At 40.4% G+C, this 22,753-nt stretch overlaps 1 protein-coding gene across 2 annotated transcripts in view; it reads left to right on the forward strand.

The window, feature by feature from the left end:
* The window catches only part of ALG9 (ALG9 alpha-1,2-mannosyltransferase), a 159,350-nt gene that overhangs the window by 19,855 nt on the left and 116,742 nt on the right, over positions 1 to 22,753 (forward strand). For both annotated transcript variants that reach the window (XM_037136170.2, XM_037136169.2), the window contains exons 5-6: positions 14,656 to 14,744; positions 16,591 to 16,726. In XM_037136170.2, coding sequence (XP_036992065.2) covers positions 14,656 to 14,744; positions 16,591 to 16,726 — 225 coding nt within the window. The remainder of the gene's footprint in view (positions 1 to 14,655; positions 14,745 to 16,590; positions 16,727 to 22,753) is intronic.

The following is a 22,753-nucleotide window of genomic DNA, read 5'->3' on the forward strand; positions in this document are numbered from 1 at the left end:
ATTTCTGTTGCTATTATTGGTCTATTCAGGTTTTCTACTTCTTTTTCATTGAGTTTTGGGAGATTATATTTTTCTAGAAGTGTGTCCATTTCCCCTAGGTTCTCAAATTTCTTGGCATACAGTTCTTCATAGTAATTTCTTACAATCCTCTCTATTTCTGTGGTATCAATTGTAATCTCTCCTCTTTCATTTCTGATTGTGTTTATTTGTGTCCGTTCCCTTCTTTTCTTGATGAGCCTACTTAAAGGCTTGTCTGTTTTGTTTATTTTTTCAAAGAACCAACTCCTGGATTCATTGATCTTTAGAATTGTACTTTTAGTCTCTATGTCATTTAGTTCTGCTCTGATCTTAAGTTATTTCCTTCCTTCTACTTGCTTTGGGCTGTTTTTGTTGTTGTTCCTCGAGTTCTTGCAGGCGTAGAGTAAGGTCATTTGTTTGAAATGTTTCTGTTTTTTTTAGGTAGGCCTGTATTGCTATAAACTTCCCTCTCGGGACTGCCTTGGCTGTATCCCATAAGTTTTGGGTTGTTGTGTGATCATTTTCATTTGTTTCCAGAAACTTTTTGATTTCTTCCCTAATTTCATTCTTGACCCATTCATTGTTTAATAGCATACCGTTCAGTCTCCATGATTTTGGGTGTTTTGGGTTTTTTCCTTTGGGGTTGGTTTCCAGTTTCAGTCCCTTATGGTCAGAGAAAATGCTTGGTATGATTTCAATATTCTTGAATTTGTTGAGGCTTGTTTTGTGCCCTATCATTTGGTCTATCTTTGAGAATGTTCCATGTGCATTTGAAAAGAATGTGTATTTAGCTTCTTTGGGGTGAAGAGCTCTGTATATATCAGTTAGGTCCATTTCATCAAGGGTGTTGTTTAATGCCGCAATGTCTTTGTTGATATTTTGTTTGGAAGATCTGTCCATTTTTGATAGTGGGGTGTTAAAATCCCCCACTATAATTGTGTTGCTGTCTATATCTTTCTTGAATTCCTCTAAGATTTTCCTTATATATTTTGGTGCTCCTATGTTGGGTGCATATATATTTATGATGTTAATGTCTTCTTGGTGGATTCTTCCCTTGAGTATTATGAAGTGACCTTCTGGGTCACTCTTTATGGCTCTTTTTTTGAAGTCTATTTTGTCTGATATGAGAATTGCTACCCCAGCTTTTTTTCTTGTCCATTTGCTTGGAAAATTTGTTTCCAGCCTTTCACTTTTAGTCTGTGATGGTCTTTTGTCCTGAGGTGGGTCTCTTGTAGGCAGCATATGTGTGGGTCATACTTTCTTATCCATGACGCTATTCTGTGTCTTTTGATTGGAGCATTTAATCCATTTACATTTAAGGTTATTATTGATAGGTACTTATTCATTGCCATTTTTGTACCTGTGTTCCTCTCTGTCTGTCTCTTTTCCTTCCTTTCCTTAAAGCAGACCTTTTAGTATTTCTTGTAGAGCTGGCTTGGTGGCAGCAAATTCTTTTAGACTTCTTTTGTCTTGGAAGCTCTTTATTTGGCCTTCTATCTTGATTGAGAGCCTTCCTGGGTAAAGTAGCCTTGGTTGTAGGGCTCTGTTTCTCATTACTTGGAATATTTCTTGCCAATCTCTTCTTGCTTGGAGTGTTTCCATTGAGAAGTCAGTGGCTAACCTTATTGGGACGCCCTTGTATGTTATTTCTTTTTTCTCCCTTGCTGCCTTTAAGATTCTCTCTTTGTCTTGGAATTTTGCCATTTTAATGATGATGTGTCTTGAAGTGGGCCTCTTTGGGTTCCTCTTGAATGAGACTCTGTGTGATTCCTGGATTTGTGTGACTTTTTGTTTTGTCAAATTAGGGAAATTTTCTCTCATTACTCTTTCAAATATGTTTTCTATCCCTTGTTCTTCTTCTTCTCCTTCTGGTATTCCTATTATTCGGATATTATTACGTTTCATATTGTCTTGCATTTCTCTTAATCTCTCTTCATTCTTTCTGAGCCTCTTTTCCCTTTCCTGTTCTTTCTGTGAGATGCTTTCTACTTTGTCCTCCAATTCACTAATCCGATCTTCTGTTTCATCCACCCTATTTTTAATGCTTTCCACTGTGTTTTTTAATTCATAAATTGTATTCTTCATTTCCTCTTGGCCCTTGCTAATAATTTCCATTTCCTTTTTCATGTTGATATAGTTCACAGTGAGCTCATTGTAACTTCCCTGTAGTTTCTGGTAGCTGATTGTGAGCTCTTTGAACTTCCTGATCACCAGTGCTTTGAATTCAGTATCTGATAGTTGACTTGCCTCTGTTTCATCTAGCATTCTTTCTGAGGGTTCCTCCTTTCCTTTCATTTGGGGATTGTTTCTTTGTCTTCCCATTGTTTGTGAGACTCTTCTTGTTAGCCTCAGCTTCTTAGATTAATCTGTTTTGACACCCTGGGTTTATGGTATGAACTTTTGTGGTGGAATGCCTGTGAATTTCAATGGTGCAGCCTCTTTTGGTTATCCTATTGTTCTCTGCTTCCACCTACTCAAATATGCAGCAACTTGTGGCTTCTCTCCTACAACAATGTGCAATTTGTCTCTCTGACTCTACTATTGGGAGGCCTCTTCTATGGGTCCAGCTCTGGTCTTTTTATATTTTCAAGTTGATTGTGACTCTTGTGGGTAAAAGAAAGAAATGATAAGGAAAGAAATAAAAGGAAGAAAGAAAAAAATGGTAGGGAAATGGAAGAAAGAGCAATAAGTTTAGAAAGAAAAGAAAAAGAAATAAAACAGAAAATCCGGGAAAAGAGTACAAAAGTATGGAAAGATGAAACAGTAATAAAGTTTAAAAGAAATAACAGATTACTTTAAAAAAGCAAAAAGATAAAGAAAAGGAATGGAGAAGGAAGAAAGGTAAATAAAAAAAAGAATAAAAATAAAATAAAGTAAAAAAACAAAAAACAAAAAATGCACCAAAATAATCTCTCAAAAACAACTTCAGAAAAAGGAATGTCACTTGTTGGCTTCAAACTAGCCGAACCAGTTTTTTCTGGTTGCAGTTGGCTGAGGGTCGATTGTTGTGATTTTTTTCAGCCAGCCCCTCTCAGGATCCAGACACTTGGCGCCTCTCCCCCAGCTCCCTACAATGGGGAACTAGGACTTTCTTGCAGCGCTCCCCTCCCAGGGGTTACTGCCATAGTCTGGTTTGCTGTGTTTGCAGGCACCTGCACCGGCCTAGTTGTCTGGTTCCCTCAGGATTGAGCACAGGCCTGTCCCCGGTCAGTTGGGAGGCCCCAGACCCTCTGCCCAATCCTGGGCTCGCTGCCAAGCTGGGTGTGAAGCAGAGCAGGCTGCCGAGTCTACTGGATTCAGAGCCCCAGACTGCACCTCTGAGTTCTCCTGGGCTGGCAACCACAGAGTCTTTGGTTGGGGCCCTTTGTCCTCCGCACCCTCTCTGTAAACTCTATCAAACAAGTCTCTCCTGGCCCCCCCACCTTGCTTGGCCAGAAAGGGAGGGGGGTTGAGGGTCTCAGCTCTTTTCCCAGGACCCCTCAGTGTCCCGGGCTTCCAGATAGTCTGAGGGGGGTAGACTGGAAGCCCGGAGCCGATCTGAGGACTGGGCGCAGACCTAGAAACTCTGTGTGCTCGTCATGGCACGCTGTGTGGTGTGTATCCCTTCTCCTCCTGTGTTTGTCTGGGTCCCCTGGCCAACCTCTGGCAAAAAAAAACAAAACAAAAAAAACCCCTAGGGATGTAGCAGCACCACGCCGGGTGCTGGTCCCAGAACTGTGTGCAGGCTGAAATCTCCTCTGCTCCCCTCTGGTTGGGTCTCTTGGCCGGTCCGGGCCCAAAAATCCTAGGGAGGGAGCTTTCTGGGCGCTGAACGTTGGCCTAGGCGCCCTCAGGCACCCGCCCAGACACACTGTGTGTGGAACGACTAGTTCCCCAGATTGCGCACAGGCTGAAATTTCTTCCACACCTCTTTGCCTGGGCCACTCGGCCTGCCCGGCAGAAAAATCCCAGGGAGGGAGCCCTCCAGGCGCTGAAGGCTGTCCCAGGAGCCGTTGGGCTCTCACCACAGGGCGCTGGTTCCCCTACCCTGCTCCGGCTGTTTCTCCCTGCTCCGTCCCAGAGACTACTGTACCGCTGCTGTCTCCCTACTGTCTGGTTCCTCCGTGACCAATGAGGTTTCTGGTCTCTTATTTTCATATATGCTTGGCAACTGCTGGCTTGCTGGCCTCACCTCCTCCGATCGGATAGATTTCTGTCTCTTTTGTACTAGGAACTGGTATCTACTCCGTCCTAGTCCACCGCCATCTTCTAAATGATTTTTTTAAACTGTGGTATCAGTTGACATCTTTTCATTTTTGATTTTGTTTATTTTCATTCTTTTTTCTGTTTGATGAATCTTACCATACATTTTTCAATTTATTTTTCAATGAATTGGCTTTTGTTTTTATTAGTCTTTTCTCTTTTTTTTATTTTATTGATTATGCCATTACATTTGTTCTATTTCCCCCCTTCATTCCCCTCCACCCTGTACCCCCCACCCCCACTATTCCCCCCCCTTTAGTTTATGACCATGTGTCTCAAGTTCTTTAGATTCTATATTTCCCATTCTATTCTTTCCCCCTATCTATTTTCTACCTACCATCTATGCTACTTATTTTCTATACCTTCTCCCCCCTTATCCTCCTCCCACTCCCCTGTTGCTAACCCTCCATGAGATCTTCATTTCTATGTTTCCACTCCTGATCTAGCTGTCCTCTTAGTTTGCTTTTGTTTTAGGTGTGGTTGTTAATAACTGTGAGTTTGCTGTCCTTTCACTGTTCATCTTTTTTATCTTCTTTTTCTTAGGTAAGTCCCTTTAACATTTCATATAATAAGAGCTTGGTGATGATGAACTCCTTGAATTTGATCTTATCTGAGGAGCACTTTATCTGTCCTTCCATTCTAAATAAAAGCTTTTCTGGATAGAGTAATCTTGGTTGTAGGCCTTTGGATTTCATGACTTGGAATACCTCTTTCCAGCCCCTTCTTGCCTGTAAGGTCTCTTTTGAAAAATCAGCTGACAGTCTGATGGAAACTCCTTTGTAGTTGACTGTCTCCTTAGCTCTTGCTGCTTCTAGGATTCCCTCTTTCATTTTAATCTTGGCTAATGTAATTATGATGTGCCTTGGTGTATTTCTTCTTGGGTCCAACTTCTTTGAGACTCTCTGAGCTTCCTGGATTTCCTGGAAGTCTATTGCCTTTGCCAGATTGGGGAAGTTCTCCTTTATTATTTGTTCAAATATTTTTTCCACTGGTGGCTGTTCCTTTCCGCCTTCTGGTACCCCTATAATTCGTATGTTGAAGCGTTTAAAGATGTCCTGGAGGTTCCTAAGTCTCTTCTCACTTTTTTAAATTCTTGTTTCTTCATATTTTCCTGCTTGGCCATTTTTTTCTTCCTTCTGGTTCGCTCCCTTGATCTGAGTCCCAGTTTTCTTTTCATCACTATTGGTTTCCTGTGCAATTTCATTCATATCAATTAGTTTAGCATTCATATGTTCCTCTAATTTGTGACTAAAATCAACCAGTTCTGTGAGCATCCTGATGACCAGTGTTTTGAACTGTGCATCTGAAAGTTTTGCTATTTCTTCATTGCTTAGATTTATGGGCTCTGGGGCTTTCAGATCTTCTTGAGCCATTTGTGGTCTGTTCACACCCGTTGAGTATGAGGAGTGGAGCCTTGGATGTTCACCAGGGTGGAGCTGCCCAGGTCGCTGGGTTGTGACTCTGTATGTGGGGACGGGGTCAGAGCAGGGAAATGGCGGTCCCCCTCTGCTGCCTCTTGCTGCTGGGGCCTGCTCGGTCCTGTCTCACTGCCCACTCCCTCACTGGTCTATCTGCGCACAAATGCGCGACCACAGTCAACGCCCACCCAGCGCCCTTGCTGGGTCCGCCTGTGCAACCCCACGCCTGGGATCCGTGCGCCTGAGTCCATCTGAACGAGTTTTCCTGTGCAACCCCACTCCGCCAGCTGCTGGCTTCGCCCCTCTTACCGGTCAGGCTGAAGAATTTGTTGTTATCAGACCTTTCCGAAAAGTTCAATTTTCTGTGTTCTGGCTGTGTTTTCTGTTGCTAATATTAAGTTGTCTCTAAACTTGGTTGTGTGAGAAAGCACGGCATCTCTACCTGTGCCTCCATCTTGGTGGAAGTCCTCTCTTTTCTCTTGTATTTTTATTTCATGTATGATTTTATTTCATTTATACTCTGATTTTTGTAATAAATTTTTTCTACTTATTTTATTATTTCTCTTTCTCTCTCTTTCTCTCTCTGGTTTCTTCATGTGTAAATTTAAATAAATTTTTGGAAGTGTTTCCTGCTCTTGTGGTAGCCCTCCATAGCCATAGTGTTTTCTCTTCTAACTGCTTTTGCTTCGTACTAGATTTTGTTAGGTTGTTTTTCAATTTTTGTGTGTCTCAAGGTAGATTTGCTTTTCTGTTTATTTTCTTCTTTCAGCTGCTGTTGTTTAGAAGCACGTTTAATCTTCACACACTTGTGTTTTATTTTATTTTTTATACATAATTTTAGTTACATTTAACATTGTGGTCAGATAATAGGGCAGATATTCTTTAAATTTCTTGACTTTTGAGGTTTTGATTGGATCTTTTTGTATACTGTTGAGGTCCTCACTAAGTTCCTTGAGTATTCTTATTACCAATGTTTTGAACTCTGCATGTGATAGAGGAAATTGCTTATTTCCATTTGGTTTAGTTCTGTTTCTAGAGTTTTGACCCATTCTTCATTTGGGCCACATTTCTTTGTCTCCTCATTTTGGCAGCCTTCCTGCATATGATTCTATGTATTAGGTAGAGCTGTTCTGGCTCCCTGTCTTGGTAGAGTGGCCTAATGTACCAGGTGTCCTATAGGGTCCAGTGGCACAGTCTCCCTTATCACCCAAGCTTATCACTCGATGAGCACATCCCTTTGTATGGGCTGAGTACACCCTCCTTTTGTAGTTGAACCTTGGTTGCTTTTGGCAGATCAGTGGGAAGAATTTACCCAGCCCAGTCAGCTACAAGTACTGGCTGTGTCCACTGACCACAAACCCCTGCTTTACTGATCTTGATGGAGGATCAGCTGTGCAGGGGCAGAGTGGTAGTGTTCTGATATGGTCTGTAGCTGTCCATTGGGTGCGAAGGCATGGGGGTTTCCTAGGTGGTGCAGGCCAAGGTCAGCTCCCACCTGTGTTCTGCCCAGGGCCACCCTGCATTAGCTATAAAGGAATCTGAGATGACTGCTATTTGTGCTGGGCTTGGAGATTCCTAGGTGAAGGCAAGCTATGAATCTAGGCTGGCTGCTGCGAGTGCCAGGCCTAGGGCCACTTAGCAAGAGGTCGAGGGTTGGGGTTTCACAGAAGCTGGCTGCTGTTGCTTATTTGAAAGGATTTAGGAAGTTGTGAAGTATGAGCCTAGACCAGCCATTCATGTGGGAAAGTTACCGTTAACAACTTGGATAGGCCCATAAGTTGGGTGGGAAGGAGTTTCAGGGGATCTCCAGGGCAGGACAAACAGTGTTAGCCAGGTTGATGGAGTCTCAGATATGGCACCAACTCACTGAGTCTGTGGCTCTATGGAGGAAGGTTCAAAAAAGGGACAATGACCTCTGTCTGTTTTTCTGTCTGGGATAAAGCTGCCCCCGAGCTCTTGCTTTAATGCCAGACACTTCAGTTCCTCCCTGTATGCCTTTCAAGCTGCTACCCTGTTGCTGGAACAGGGAGGGAGTGAATCTGAGTAAGTCTGTGTGTTGGTTCTTTAAGAGATACTGCTTGAGACTCCAGAAGTTTTATCTACCAACTTAATCACCACTGGTTTTTGTATCCAGAAGTTATCTTCCTGGCACTGGAACCACGCGCTGGGGTCTTGATGTGGGGCTGGGACTTCTCGCTCCTGATACCCCTCTGAAATTTTTGTCCACTACACAGGGGTGTGGAATCAGCCTGTTCCACATCTCCACCCCTCCTACGAGTCTGGATGGAAGTGGATTCTTTAATTCCATAGTTGTCAGACTTCCATTCAGCTCGATTTCTGATGTTTTTGAGTGATGGCTCTTCTATAATTTAGTTGTAATTTCCATGTGGTTGTGTAAGGAGGTATGTTTACCTATGCTGCCATCTTGATCAGACATCCTCCTAAAATTTCTTTAGAGGAAAGAATTCTTAACCCAAGTGTCAAAGAATTACCACAGGTTAAATTTTAGAGAACAAGAAATTATAATAAAAATAAATCACAGAGCACAAAAGGGAACAAGACATTATGACTGAGAGCCAGCACATGTAACAATAGAAAGCTGCCCTACAAAACTTCATTTATTAAAAATTATTAAAATAAGAATGTACAATAAGTATATTTGATACTTTTAAAGAAATAAAAGGGAATTAAAAACATTAATCAGCAACAAGAGACCAATCAATAGAGCGCAAAGGAACATACAAAATGGGAAAAATACTATAATTGTAAACTGTATATCTGATAAGAGCTTCATTTCCAAAATGTATCAGGAACTCCTACAATTCAATACCAAAAACATCAGGGGAATACAAGTCAAAAACATAGTCAGATCACTTTATACCTGTTACAATGACTATTTTAAAAAAGGTTAAAGATAAGGAGAGAATCTTAACTGTTGGCAAGGATGTAGAGAAATTAGAATTCGCACACGGTGGGAATGCAAAATGGTACTGTCACTATGGAAAACAGTATGACTGTCCTCAAAAAATTAAAAATAGATCCACCAGCAATTCCACTTTTATTATTTATCTAAAAGAATTGAAATCAGAATCTCACAATGATACCCACACTCTCATATTCATTGTAGCACTGTTTACAATAATGTAGATTGGAAATAGCCTAAATGTCCATCGATAGATGAATGGAGAAAAATATGTCATATACATATGTTGAAATACTATTCAATCTTAAAAAAGAAGGGAATCCTGCAATATGCAACAACACGGATGAACTTTGAGGACATTAGGCTAAGTGAAATAACCAGTCACAGAAGGACAAATACTGAGTGATTTCACTTGTATGAAGTTTCTCAAACAGTCAAATTCGTGGAAGCAAGAGAATAGAATTATAGTTGCTAGGTCTTGGGGGGAGGGAGAAATGGGAAGTTGCTAATTAATGGATATACAATTTCAATTACACAATCTGAATTCTAGAGATTTGCTGTACAACACTATGCCTATTGATAACAATAATACTGTATTTTATATATATATTTTTTTAAGATTTTATTTATTTATCTTTAGAGGAGAAGGGAAGGAGTTAGGGAGAGAAATATCAATGTATGGTTGCCTCTTGTGTGTCCCCCCACTGGGAACTGGCCTGCAACCCAGGCATGTGCCCTGACTGGGAATCGAATTTATTTTATAATTAAAAAATTGGTTAAGAGGGTGGATCTCATACTAAGTGTTCTTACCACAATAAAATAAAAAGAAATTAAAAAAGAACTGAGACTACAAGAGTTTTGGCCAAGATCGAGACATAGGTAGAAACCTTTTGCTTCCTTGCACAAAGGAAGGATAACAACCAATTTAAAAGACAATGAACAACCAGAACTGCCAAAATAACAAAATGCATGGAACTCTGACAACCAAGGAGTTAAAGAAACATTCATCTAGGGACTTCCGCCAAGATGGAGGCATAGGTGGAGTCGCCGAGCTTTCTCACCCAACCAAGTTTAGAGACAACTAAATATTAGCAACAGAAAACACAGCCAGAACACAGAAAATTGAACTTTTCGGAAGTCTGATAACAACAAATTCTTCAGCCTAACCGGTAAGAGGGGCGAAACCAGCAGCTGGCGGAGCGGGGTTGCACAGGAAAACTCGGTCAGATGGACTCAGGGGCACAGAATCCAGGCACAGGGTTGGACCTGGTGGGCAACTCAGCAAGCAATCACGGGGAAACAGCGAGGGAGCAGGGCTGTGGGTTGACTGTGGTTGCGCATTCGTGCATGGATAGACAAGCGAGGGAGTGGGCGATTGGACGGGAGGCAGCGGGCCCCAGTGGCGAGAGGCAGCAGAGGGTACCGCCAGTTCCCCACTCCGACCCCGCCCCCACATACAGAGTCACAACCCAGCGACCTGGGAGTCCAAGGCTCCGCTCTTCGTACTTAACGGGCGCGAACAGACCAAAAATGGCTCAAGAAGATCTCAAAGCCCCAGAGCCTATAAATCTAAGCAATGAAGAAATAGCAAAACTCTCAGAGGCACAGTTTAAAACACTGGTGATCAGGATCCTCACAGAACTGGTTGATTATAGCCACAAATTAGAGAAACATATGAAGGCAAAACTAATTGAAATGAATGGAATTGCACAGGAAACCAATAGCGATGAAAAGGAAACTGGGACTGAAATCAATGGAGTGGACGAGAAGAAAGCAAATAATGGCCAAACAGAAAAGAGTGAAGAAGCAAGAATTCAAAAAAAATAAGAGTCTTAGGAACCTCCAGGACATCTTTAAACGCTCCAACATTCGAATTATAGGGGTACCAGAAGGGGGAAAGGAACAGTCACCAATGGAAAACTTATTTAAACAAATAATAAAGGAGAACTTCCCCAATCTGGCAAAGGAAATAGACTTCCAGGAAATCCAGGAAGCTCAGAGAGTCCCAAAGAAGGTGGACCCAAGAAGGAACACACCAAGGCACATCATCATTACATTAGCCAAGATAAAAATGAAGGAGAGAATCCTAGAAGCAGCAAGAGCTAAGGGGACAGTCACCTACAAAGGAGTCCCCATCAGACTGTCAGCTGATTTCTCAAAAGAGACCTTACAGGCAAGAAGGGGCTGGAAAGAAGTATTCCAAGTCATGAAATCCAAAGACCTACAACCAAGATTACTCTATCCAGCAAAACTTTCATTTAGAATGGAAGGACAGATAAAGTGCTTCTCAGATAAGATCAGATTTAAGGAGTTCATCATCACCAAGCCCTTATTATATGAAATGTTAAAGGGAATTATCTAAGAAAAGAAGAAAACATGAACAGTGAAAGGACAGCAAACTCACAGTTATTAACAACCACACCTAAAACAAAAGCAAACTAAAAGGACAGGTAGGTGAGGAGCGGAAACATAGAAATGAAGATCTCAAGGAGGGTTAGCAACAGGGGAGTGGGAGGAGGAGAAGGGGGGAAAAGGTACAGAAAATAAGTAGCATAGACAGTATATAGAAAATAGATGGGGGGGCAAGAATAGTATGGGAAATATAGAATCTAAAGAACTTGAGACACATGGTCATAAACTAAAGGAAGGTAATGGTGGGGATGGGGGGTAGGGTGGAGGGGACTGAAAGGGGGGAATAGAACAACTAATGGCATAATCAAATAAATAAATTTAAAAAAAAAGAAACATTCATCTATACCAGTAGAAAGGGCAGAGATAGGCAGCTGAGTGTCAAAGAGGAACTGAGGCAAGGTGGCGCACCACATGGGTGAGGAGGGGCTGGCTCACTGGGAAACTAAAGACTCAAACCTCTAGCTATAAAATGCTGTGGGTGTCATGAAGGTGGGAGAACTACCAGTCTCACAGGAGAATTCATTGGAAAGTGGGGCAAGAGGGGAGCAAGTGAGTGGCATTGTTCCCTCTCTGAGCACAGAAAATGTCACAGTACAGAAAAGAGGGTTGCCCTGCCTTGGCAAATACCTAAGGCTCCACCCCTTAACAGCATAACAAGTGCACTGAAAAAATAAATGGGATAAATGAAAGAATAGATCAAACTCCAGAGAAAGAGTTAAGTGATAAAGAGATAGACAACCTATCTGATGCAGAGTTGAAAACACTGGTAATCAGGATGCTCAAAGAATTGATTGAGCTCAGTTGCAAAACGAAGGAAGAAATGAAGGCTATGCAAAGTGAAATAAAACAAAAAATACAGAGAACCAAAAATGAAGGGAAGGAAACTGGGACTCAAGTCAACAATTTGGAACAAAAGGAAGAAATAAACATCCAATCAGAACATAATGAAGAGGACTTCTGGCCAAGATGGAGGCATAGTTGGAAACACTGTACCTCCTCCCACAACCAAGTTTATGAACAACAAATATTTAAAAACCAGAAGGCCACCAAAACAGCAAAAAATTAAACTGTACCGAAGTCCGACAACAACGAACCATTCATCTAGACCAGTAAGAGAGGCGGAGCCAGCAGCTGGCTGAGAGGGGTTGCACAAAAAAAGCGGCCAGACCAACCCAGGCCTACAGGCAACGGTTGGTAGATCCCAGGCATGGGGTGGCAATGGGCAGACCCAATGAGGGTGCAAGGCGGCTGGCTGACCACGGTCACACATTTGCATGCAGATAAAGTGGGCAAAGGAGCGAACAGTGAGATAGACCGCACAACTCAGGGCCCCAGCGCTGGGAAATAAAGCCTAAAAGCACCAATTGCAAAAACTTTCGGGGTTGAGGTGCCGGGAGAGGCTCCCAGGCTCACAGAGAGTCTGTTGGAGAGACCCACAGGGTTCTGGAGGGTGCACAAGCCCACATGTCTGGGAATTAGCACCAGAAGAGCCCAATTTGCTTGTGGGAAGCAGCAGAGGGGAGCTAAATCCAAGAGAGAGCAGAAAAAAAATGCCATTGCCTGTCTCTGACCCTGCCCCCACCGACAGCATTGCAACATAGAGACTGGGTTGCTCTGCCTTGGTTAAAACTTAAGGCTCTGCACCTCGTATGTATCAAGCGCAAACAGACCAAAACATTATGGCTCAAACAGAAGAACAGTTCAAAGCCCCAGAGCCAATACTTCTAAGCGACCAAGAGATAGCTAACCTATCAAATGCACAGTTCAAAATACTGGTGATCAGGATGCTAATAGAACTGGTTGACTTTAGTCACAAATTAGAGGAACATATGAAGGCTAAACTAATTGAAATGACGGGCAATGCACAGGAAACCAATAGTGATGGAAAGTAAACTGGTACTCAAATCAATCAAGTGGACCAGATGGAAGAAAAAAATGACCACACAGAAAAGAATGAAGAAACAAGAATTCAAAAAAATGAAGAAAAAAGAATTCAAAAAAATGAGGAGAGGCTTAGGAACCTCCAGGACATCTTTAAATGCTCCAACATCCAAATTATAGGGGTTTTCCCCCCAGAAAGGAACAGCCACCAGTGGAAAAATTATTTGAACAAATAATAAAGGAGAACTTCACCAATCTGGCAAAGGAAATAGACTTCCAGGAAATCCAGGAAGCTCAGAGAGTCTCAAAGAAGTTGGACCCAAGGAGGAACACACCAAGACACGTCATCATTACATTAGTCAAGATAAAAATGAAGGAGAGAATCCTAGAAGCAGCAAGAGATAAGGGGACAGTCCCCTACAAAGGAGTTCCCATCAGACTGTCAGCAGATTTCTCCAAAGAGACCGTACATCTTACAGGCAAAAAGGGACTGGAAAGAAGTATTCCAGGTCATGAAATCCAAAGACCTACATCCAAGATGCTTTCATTTAGATAGATGCTACATCTATCCAGCAATGCTTTCATTTAGAATGGATGGGCAGATAAAGCGCTTCTCAGATAAAGTCAGGTTCAAGGAGTTCATCATCACCAAGCCTTTATTATATGAAATGTTAAAAGGACTTACCTAAGAAAAAGAAGATAAAAAAGATGAACAGTGAAAGGACAGCAAACTCACAGTAAATAACAACCACACCTAAAACAAAAGCAAACTAAGAGGACAACTAGATTAGGAGTGGAACCATAGAGATGGAGATCACATGGAGGGTTAGCAACAGGGGAGTGGGAGGAGGAGAAGTAGGGAGAAGGTGCAGAGAATAAGTAGCATAGACTGTAGGTAGGAAATAGGGGGAGGGTAAGTATAGTATGGGAAATGTAGAAATTAAAGAACTTGTGACACATGGACATGAACTAAAGGGAGGGAATGGTGAGGGAGGGGGTGTGCAGGGTCGAGGGGAATGAAGGCTGGGAAATGGAACAAGTATAATTGCATAATCAATAAAACATTTTAAAAAATTTTAAGTGGAAAAAAAGAAAATAACATGGTTGTATTTGAATAAAGTCTGAATGAAGCAATAATAATGTTTTCCACTTTTAAAACCTACAAAAAAGTAAAAGGAATTGTATAATTGCTGAAGTATGAGAAACACTGACTTAAATAGCCACTTATTAACACTTTGGCGTATCTGCTACCTAGTCTTTTTCTGATAACTACCATTTATTGAGCAACTCTGCCAGGCAATCTTATGAGCACTTTACAATGCATTGTCTTCACAGAAACTTTGCAAATTAGGTAATTATTATCCACTTTTACAGATGAGAAATCTGACAGTGATTATGTGACTAGACACGGGTGTCACTACTAGTGACAGAGCCCAAATTTAAACCTGGTCCCATCTGAGTCTGAGGCCTATTATTTTTCCACGACATCATGCTGTTTTCCTATTGTTTTCCTATTTTTCCTGAGACATAGCCCTAGCATGGGAGGTACGCACTTCATCTTTGGGAGAGCGCTTTGTTCCTGCCTAAGGAGTAAGAACATTTGGGTTTCTTATGCACACAAAAATTGCTAACAAACCTGTCAAGACTGTTCATTATTTGACATAGTCAGTGTTGTCTGTGATGCAGGCATGTTTTTGTCTTTTGATTTGAAATTTACATCACTAAGATTTGTTATGCTGACAGTCTTTGCCCTTCTTCTAGGGCTGTGTGCAAGAAGTTTGGGCTGCATGTAAGTCGAATGATGCTAGCCTTCTTGGTTCTCAGCACTGGCATGTTCTGCTCATCTTCAGGTAAGTAAAAGAACAGGTGAGGGCACAACAGGTTGACTGATATTTCACAGTTGCGTCAAAAGAAAGAACTTGTCCAGATATGTTATATTTGTATAACATATGAATAATTTGCACTGTTAGTTACAGAATCTTGAGTGACCTTTACAACATTAAGTAAGATAACTATTATCTCAGTTTTACTAGAACTTAGAAAGATGAGATGACTTACTGAAAGTCAGTTTATAAGTGGTAGAGTTATTTTCATCAGGTTGCTTTCTATTACATTATTGTATTTCTTATCACTGTAAGGCTAAAACACACAGGCACCCCCTGCCTTTGTTGTTAGGGGAAGGAATATAATTTTCTTATTTTGCTCAAGGAGGTTCTTATGCCTTAAAACCCTGTTCTTAATGGTTCTCTATTCTGCCCCTTTGAGTATTTGTGGTGTATTCTGAAAAGGTATAAATCTTTTACTAGGGTTTTTTTTTTACACTAAACTTTAGAAATTGAGAATAAAAACCTTAATCTAGAATAGTGGCTTCCAAACTGTGCTGCCAGTGAACATTTGTGTTCTATGACCTGAGCCAAGGTAACCTGCTGCAAAAAGGTATCCTGTTCCCAAATCTCCAGAAAATTTAAGTGACTGCACATAATTATCTCAATTTTAATTTTTGCTTGTGTCTACCAGAGTCTAGTATACACACTAAATATGCACCAAAAATATTATCCAGCTGAGAAGTATATACATTTTTTCAAGGACTATCAGAATCTAAGTTGTTCTTCAGAGACCTCAGGGCCACACTGGAGTAGCTTTGAGAGCCAGTGTCCTAAATGAGACTGTGCTCTCTATCCTCTGAGCTGGCAGAGACCTGAGATTTCTCTGCCCCCTTTGCCTCTGCCTTGGCAGCTGGAATCTGCAGATGAGATGGCATTGATGCTATTCAGCATTTATCTGTCAAGGTTTTACCCTACATGTTTTTATAGTTATTTTGCTACTCCTAAAATTGATTCTTATGTAAGGGAGATGCCTGGGAGTTTCTTCATTTTTGTAACCTCCGTTGAGGATGTTAAGGCACAGATCAGTTCAAGGCATCCTTTGATACAGAACCCTTGAACTTTTGTTAGGTTTTTAAAATCTTATAGCGGTTCAATAAGATTTAAATGTTCATTGTGGTTTTTGTTGGAGTTGGTACTGGCTTTTCCTCCCGGTGCTAGGTGAAGTAGGCCTCATACAGCAGGGAGAAGCAGGTCTGCATTTTTGTGTAGAGTTGGTGGAAACACTTTGATCAAGTGTCACTATAGCAGAGAACCTGAAAGTAGCCCTTTGCTGTGTACAACAGCAAAGTGATGCTAGGTGGCAATGATTAGGGGGACATCTAAAGGCCAAACTTATGTAAAGGAGCCCTGTCAACCAACATTTGGTTCTTGAGAAGGCTTCCTAAAATTCCTGTCCAGGGGCACAGGGTGGTACCTGGACAGCCTCAAGACTACCAGAAGATAAGCTTCTTCAGAAATAGATGGTCAGCAGTCACTCTAAGTTTCTTGAAGCATATTCCATGCCTGGAAATATAACCCGGGGAACCTGAGATTGTGTAAGTTTTAGATTTGGGGTACAGGCTAGGAGAGGAATAGCATGATTGGTATTTTTTAATTGGGTGATGTGTTGATACCTAAAATATAACAGACTATAAGAAAATCATTGCATTTAATTTTTCGAGGGTATATCACTTTGCTGCCCTTTTGAATTACAGCATTGCTCAAGATACATTCCTGGTTATTGACACTTTGCAGTATAAGTACATTTTTAAAAATTGGTACTTAAACTGTTATCCCTTAACCTCTTTTTTTCATTTCTTTATTCTTACAGCATTTCTTCCTAGTAGTTTCTGTATGTATACTACACTGATAGCCATGACTGGCTGGTATATGGACAAGACTTTCATTGCTGTGCTTGGAGTAGCAGCTGGGGCTATTGTAGGCTGGCCATTCAGTGTGGCTCTTGGGTAAGAAACTAATACAATTCATCTTTCTTGTATCACTGGGTATGTAGCAAATCTTAATGTTAGGTTATGTCCATATTCTCTGCATAGTACCTAAAGTTAGAGAAATTATTTGGACCTACAAAGACTGGGAAATGGAATAATATTTCTTTTAGTGCTAATTGTTTTTATTAATTTAAATGAGAATGGAAAACTGTTTTTTTTTTTTGAAGTTTTATACCTTTATTAATTTATGCATTTATATTTAATTGGGAATATCTTCTTTTTCTTTTTTTTTTTTTTATTTGGTTACTTTTCAAGTACATTTTTTTTTTCCTCTTCCCCCCCCCGCCCGGTCTCCCCCCTCCCTCCCGTTCCCCCCCCCAGTCCTCATCTCTGTGTCATTCATACTTGTTCCTCAAACTCCCTCCCCCTTTTTCCCCTTAAGTTCCCTTCCCTCTCCCCTCTGGTCGCTGCCCACTTGTTCTCTATTTCAGCGTCTTTGTTTTTATTCTGTTTGCTTGTTTGTTTTATTCTTTAGCTTCCTGTCAAAGGTGAGATCATATGGTATTTGTCCTTCAATGCCTGGCCTATTTCACTCAGCATAATGCTTTCCAGTTCCATCCATGTTGTTGCAAAAGGTAGTAGCTCTTTCTTTCTCTCTGCTGCATAAAATTCCATGGTGTATATGTACCACAATTTTTGTATCCATTCATTTACTGATGGGCACCTAGGTTGCTTCCAACTCTTGGCTATTGTAAATTGTGCTGCTATGAACATTGTGGTGCATAGGTTCTTTGAAATTGATGTTTTAGGATTCTTGGGGTATAATCCTAGCAGTGGAATTGCTGGGTCAAAAGGCAGGTCAATTTTTATTTTTCTGAGAAAATTCCATACTGTTTTCCATAATGGTTGTACCAGTCTACAATCCCACCAACAGTGAACTAAGGTCCCCTTTTCCCCACACCCTCTCCAACATTTGTTGTTTGTTGCTTTCTTTATTATAGCCATCCTGACTGGTGTAAAGTGGTATCTCATTGTGGTTTTAATTTGCATCTCTCTGATAGCTAACGATATTGAGCATCTCTTCATGTGTCTCTGGATGTTCTGTATGTCCTCTTTAGAGAAGTGTCTGTTCAAGTCCTTTTCCCATTTTTTAATTGGGTTCGATGTCTTCCTAGAGTGGAGTCGTGTAAGTTCTTTGTATATTTTGGAGATTAAACCTTTGTCTGAGGTATCATTGGCAAATATGTTTTCCCATACAGTTGGTTGTCTTTTTAATTTAATACTGTTTTCTTTAGCCATGCAGAAGCTTTTTATTTTGATAAGATCCCATTTGTTTATTCTTTCCTTTATATTCCTTGCTCTAGGGCACATATCCGTAAAAATGTTGCTGTATGGAATATCTGAGATTTTCTTGCCAATGTTCTCCTCTAGGACTTTAATGGTGTCATGGCTTATATTTAAGTCTTTTATCCACCTTGAATTTATTTTGGTGTATGGTGTAAGTTGGTGCTCAAGTTTCATTTTTTTGCACGTAGCTGTCCAGTTCTCCCAATACCATTTGCTGAAGAGGCTATCTTTACTCCATTTTATGTTACTGCCCCCTTTGTCGAATATTAATTGACTGTAGAGGGTTGGGTTGATTTCTGGGCTCTCTGTTCTGTTCCATTGGTCTATGTGCCTGTTTTTATGCCAGTACCAGGCTGTTTTGATTACAGTGGCTTTGTAATACAGTTTGATATCAGGTATTGTGATCCCTCCTACTTTGTTCTTCTTTCTCAAAAGAGCAGCTGCTATTCGGGCTCGTTTATGATTCCATATAAATTTTTGAAGTGTTTGTTCTATGTCTGTGAAATACGCCATTGGTACTTTAATAGGTATTGCATTGAATCTGTATATTGCTTTGGGTAGTATGGACATTTTGATGATGTTAATTCTTCCAATCCATGAACACGGTATATGTTTCCATTTGTTTGTGTCTTCCTTGATTTCTTTCTTCAGGGCTGTGTAGTTTTCTGCATACAGGTCTTTTACCTCCTTGGTTAGGTTTATTCCCAGATATTTTATTTTTCTTTTTGCTATATCGAATGGGATTTTTTCCTTGATTTCTGCTTCTGCTGATTCGTTGTTTGTATACAAAAATGCCTTTGATTTCTGGATATTGACTTTGTATCCTGCTGTTTTGCCAAATTCATTAATTAGTTTGAGCAGTTTTTGGGTAGAGTCTATAGGATTTTCCATGTACACTATCATGTCATCTGCAAACAGTGACAATTTTGTTTCCTCCTTTCCTATTTGGATGCCTTTTATTTCCTTTTCCTGTCTGATCGCTATGGCCAAAACTTCTAATACTATATTGAATAGGAGTGGTGAAAGTGGACATCCTTGTCTTGTTCCTGATCTTAGTGGAAAAGCTTTTAGTTTTTGTCCATTGAGTATGATATTGGCTGTAGGTTTCTCATAAATGGCCTTTATTATATTAAGGAATGTTCCCTCTATTCCCATTTTGCTGAGTGTTTTTATCATAAATGGGTGTTGTACTTTATCGAAAGCTTTTTCTGCGTCTATCGATATGATCATGTGGTTTTTGTCTTTGCTTTTGTTTATGTGATGAATTACATTTACTGTTTTGCGAATGTTGAACCATCCTTGCATCCCTGGGATGAATCCCACTTGGTCATGGTGTATAATCTTTTGGATATATTGTTGGATGCGATTTGCTAATATTTTGTTGAGGATTTTAGCATCTATGTTCATCAGTGATATTGGCCTGAAGTTTTCTTTATTTGTTGTATCTCTATCTGGTTTTGGAATTAGGATGATGCTGGCTTCGTAAAAGGAGTTAGGGAGTTTTCCATCCTTTTGGATTTTTTGGAATAGTCTGTGAAGAATGGGGGTTAGCTCTTCCTTAAATGCTTTGTAGAATTCTCCTGTGAATCCATCTGGTCCAGGGCTTTTGTGTGATGGGAGTTTTTTGATTACTGCTTCAATTTCTTTTGCTGTTATTGGTCTATTCAGGTGTTCTACTTCTTTTTCATTGAGTTTTGGGAGATTATATTTTTCTAGAAATGTGTCCATTTCCCCTAGGTTCTCAAATTTCTTGGCATACAGTTCTTCATAGTAATTTCTTACAATCCTCTCTATTTCTGTGGTGTCAGTTGTAATCTCTCCTCTTTCATTTCTGATTGTGTTTATTTGTGTCCGTTCCCTTCTTTTCTTGATGAGCCTACTTAAAGGCTTGTCTATTTTGTTTATTTTTTCAAAGAACCAACTCCTGGATTCATTGATCTTTAGAATTGTACTTTTAGTCTCTATGTCATTTAGTTCTGCTCTGATCTTGGTTATTTCCTTCCTTCTACTTGCTTTGGGCTGTTTTTGTTGTTGTTCCTCGAGTTCTTGTAGGCGTAGAGTAAGTTCATTTGTTTGAAATGTTTCTGTTTTCTTTAGGTAGGTCTGTATTGCTATAAACTTCCCTCTCAGGACTGCCTTGGCTGTATCCCATAAGTTTTGGGTTGTTGTGTGATCATTTTCATTTGTTTCCAGAAACTTTTTGATTTCTTCCCTAATTTCATTCTTGACCCATTCATTGTTTAATAGCATACCGTTCAGTCTCCATGATTTTGGGTGTTTTGGGTTTTTTCCTTTGGGGTTGGTTTCCAGTTTCAGTCCCTTATGGTCAGAGAAAATGCTTGGTATGATTTCAATATTCTTGAATTTGTTGAGGCTTGTTTTGTGCCCTATCATGTGGTCTATCTTTGAGAATGTACCATGTGCATTTGAAAAGAATGTGTATTTAGCTTCTTTGGGGTGAAGAGCTCTGTATATATCAGTTAGGTCCATTTCATCAAGGGTGTTGTTTAATGCCGCAATGTCTTTGTTGATATTTTGTTTGGAAGATCTGTCCATTTTTGATAGTGGGGTGTTAAAATCCCCCACTATAATTGTGTTGCTGTCTATATCTTTCTTGAATTCCTCTAAGATTTTCCTTATATATTTTGGTGCTCCTATGTTGGGTGCGTATATATTTATGATGTTAATGTCTTCTTGGTGGATTCTTCCCTTGAGTATTATGAAGTGACCTTCTGGGTCACTCTTTATGGCTCTTTTTTTGAAGTCTATTTTGTCTGATATAAGAATTGCTACCCCAGCTTTTTTTCTTGTCCATTTGCTTGGAAAATTTGTTTCCAGCCTTTGATTTTTAGTCTGTGATGGTCTTTTGTCCTGAGGTGGGTCTCTTGTAGGCAGCATATGTGTGGGTCATACTTTCTTATCCATGACGCTATTCTGTGTCTTTTGATTGGAGCATTTAATCCATTTACATTTAAGGATATTATTGATAGGTACTTATTCATTGCCATTTTTGTACCTGTGTTCCTCTCTGTCTGTCTCTTTTCCTTCCTTTCCTTAAAGCAGACCTTTTAGTATTTCTTGTAGAGCTGGCTTGGTGGCAGCAAATTCTTTTAGACTTCTTTTGTCTTGGAAGCTCTTTATTTGGCCTTCTATCTTGATTGAGAGCCTTGCTGGGTAAAGTAGCCTTGGTTGTAGGCCTCTGTTTCTCATTACTTGGAATATTTCTTGCCAATCTCTTCTTGCTTGGAGTGTTTCCATTGAGAAGTCAGTGGCTAACCTTATTGGGACGCCCTTGTATGTTATTTCTTTTTTCTCCCTTGCTGCCTTTAAGATTCTCTCTTTGTCTTGGAAGTTTGCCATTTTAATGATGATGTGTCTTGAGGTGGGCCTCTTTGGGTTCCTCTTGAATGGGACTCTGTGAGATTCCTGGATTTGTGCGACTTTTTCTTTTGTCAAATTAGGGAAATTTTCTCTCTTTACTCTTTCAAATATGTTTTCTATCCCTTGTTCTTCTTCTTCTCCTTCTGGTATTCCTATTATTTGGATATTATTACGTTTCATATTGTCTTGCATTTCTCTTAATCTCTCTTCATTCTTTCTGAGCCTCTTTTCCCTTTCCTGTTCTTTCTGTGAGATGCTTTCTACTTTGTCCTCTAATTCACTAATCCGATCTTCTGTTTCATCCACCCTATTTTTAATGCTTTCCACTGTGCTTTTTAATTCAGAAATTGTATTCTTCATTTCCTCTTGGCCCTTGCTAATAATTTCCATTTCCTTTTTCATGTTGATATAGTTCACAGTGAGATCATTGTAACTTCCCCTGTAGTTTCTGGTAGCTGATTGTGAGCTCTTTGAACTTCCTGATCACCAGTGCTTTGAATTCAATATCTGATAGTTGACTTGCCTCTGTTTCATCTAGCATTCTTTCTGAGGATTCCTCCTTTCCTTTCATTTGGGGATTGTTTCTTTGTCTTCCCATTGTTTGTGAGACTCTTCTTGTTAGCCTCAGCTTCTTAGATTAATCTGTTTCGACACCCTGGGTTTATGGTATGAACTTTTGTGGTGGAATGCCTGTGAATTTCAATGGTGCAGCCTCTTTTGGTTATCCTGTTGTTCTCTGCTTCCACCTACTCAAATATGCAGCAACTTGTGGCTTCTCTCCTAGAACAATGTGCAATTTGTCTCTCTGATTCTACTATTGGGAGGCCTCTTCTATGGGTCCAGCTCTGGTCTTTTTATATTTTCAAGTTGATTGTGACTCTGCCGCTTTCTGGTGTTTCAGCGTCCAACAGAGTCTCTGTTCTTTTAGTTTCACAAATGCTGGATAACTGATGGATTGGTGCGCTGCTTTTCTATAGATCTGCCAGGATTTTCACCCACGAGTGCGGGAGCTAGAATCCGCTCCCTCTTACTCCGACGCCATCTTCCCCAAAAATCCGAGAATGGAAAACTGTTAAGCATCTGCTGTATGTTAGACACTGCTAAACTTTGTACACACATTATCTCTAAAGCTTATAACAGCTCTGCAGGAGAAATCAATTATTAGTGCTTTGTAAATGAGAAAACAGAGTCCAAGAGGTGGAGTAATTTTCCTTTACGATTATATGTGCTTTGGATCCAGGCAGTTCTAACTCTGGAGCTAATTTTTTTCCCATACTGCACCACCCTGTACTGTGCATCTTCCTAGTCCCCGAGGCT

This window comes from Artibeus jamaicensis, unplaced genomic scaffold (assembly GCF_021234435.1).
Source record: "Artibeus jamaicensis isolate MK-2021 breed Jamaican fruit bat unplaced genomic scaffold, CSHL_Jam_final contig_585, whole genome shotgun sequence".
In the NCBI taxonomy this organism is placed as follows: Eukaryota; Metazoa; Chordata; class Mammalia; order Chiroptera; family Phyllostomidae; genus Artibeus; species Artibeus jamaicensis.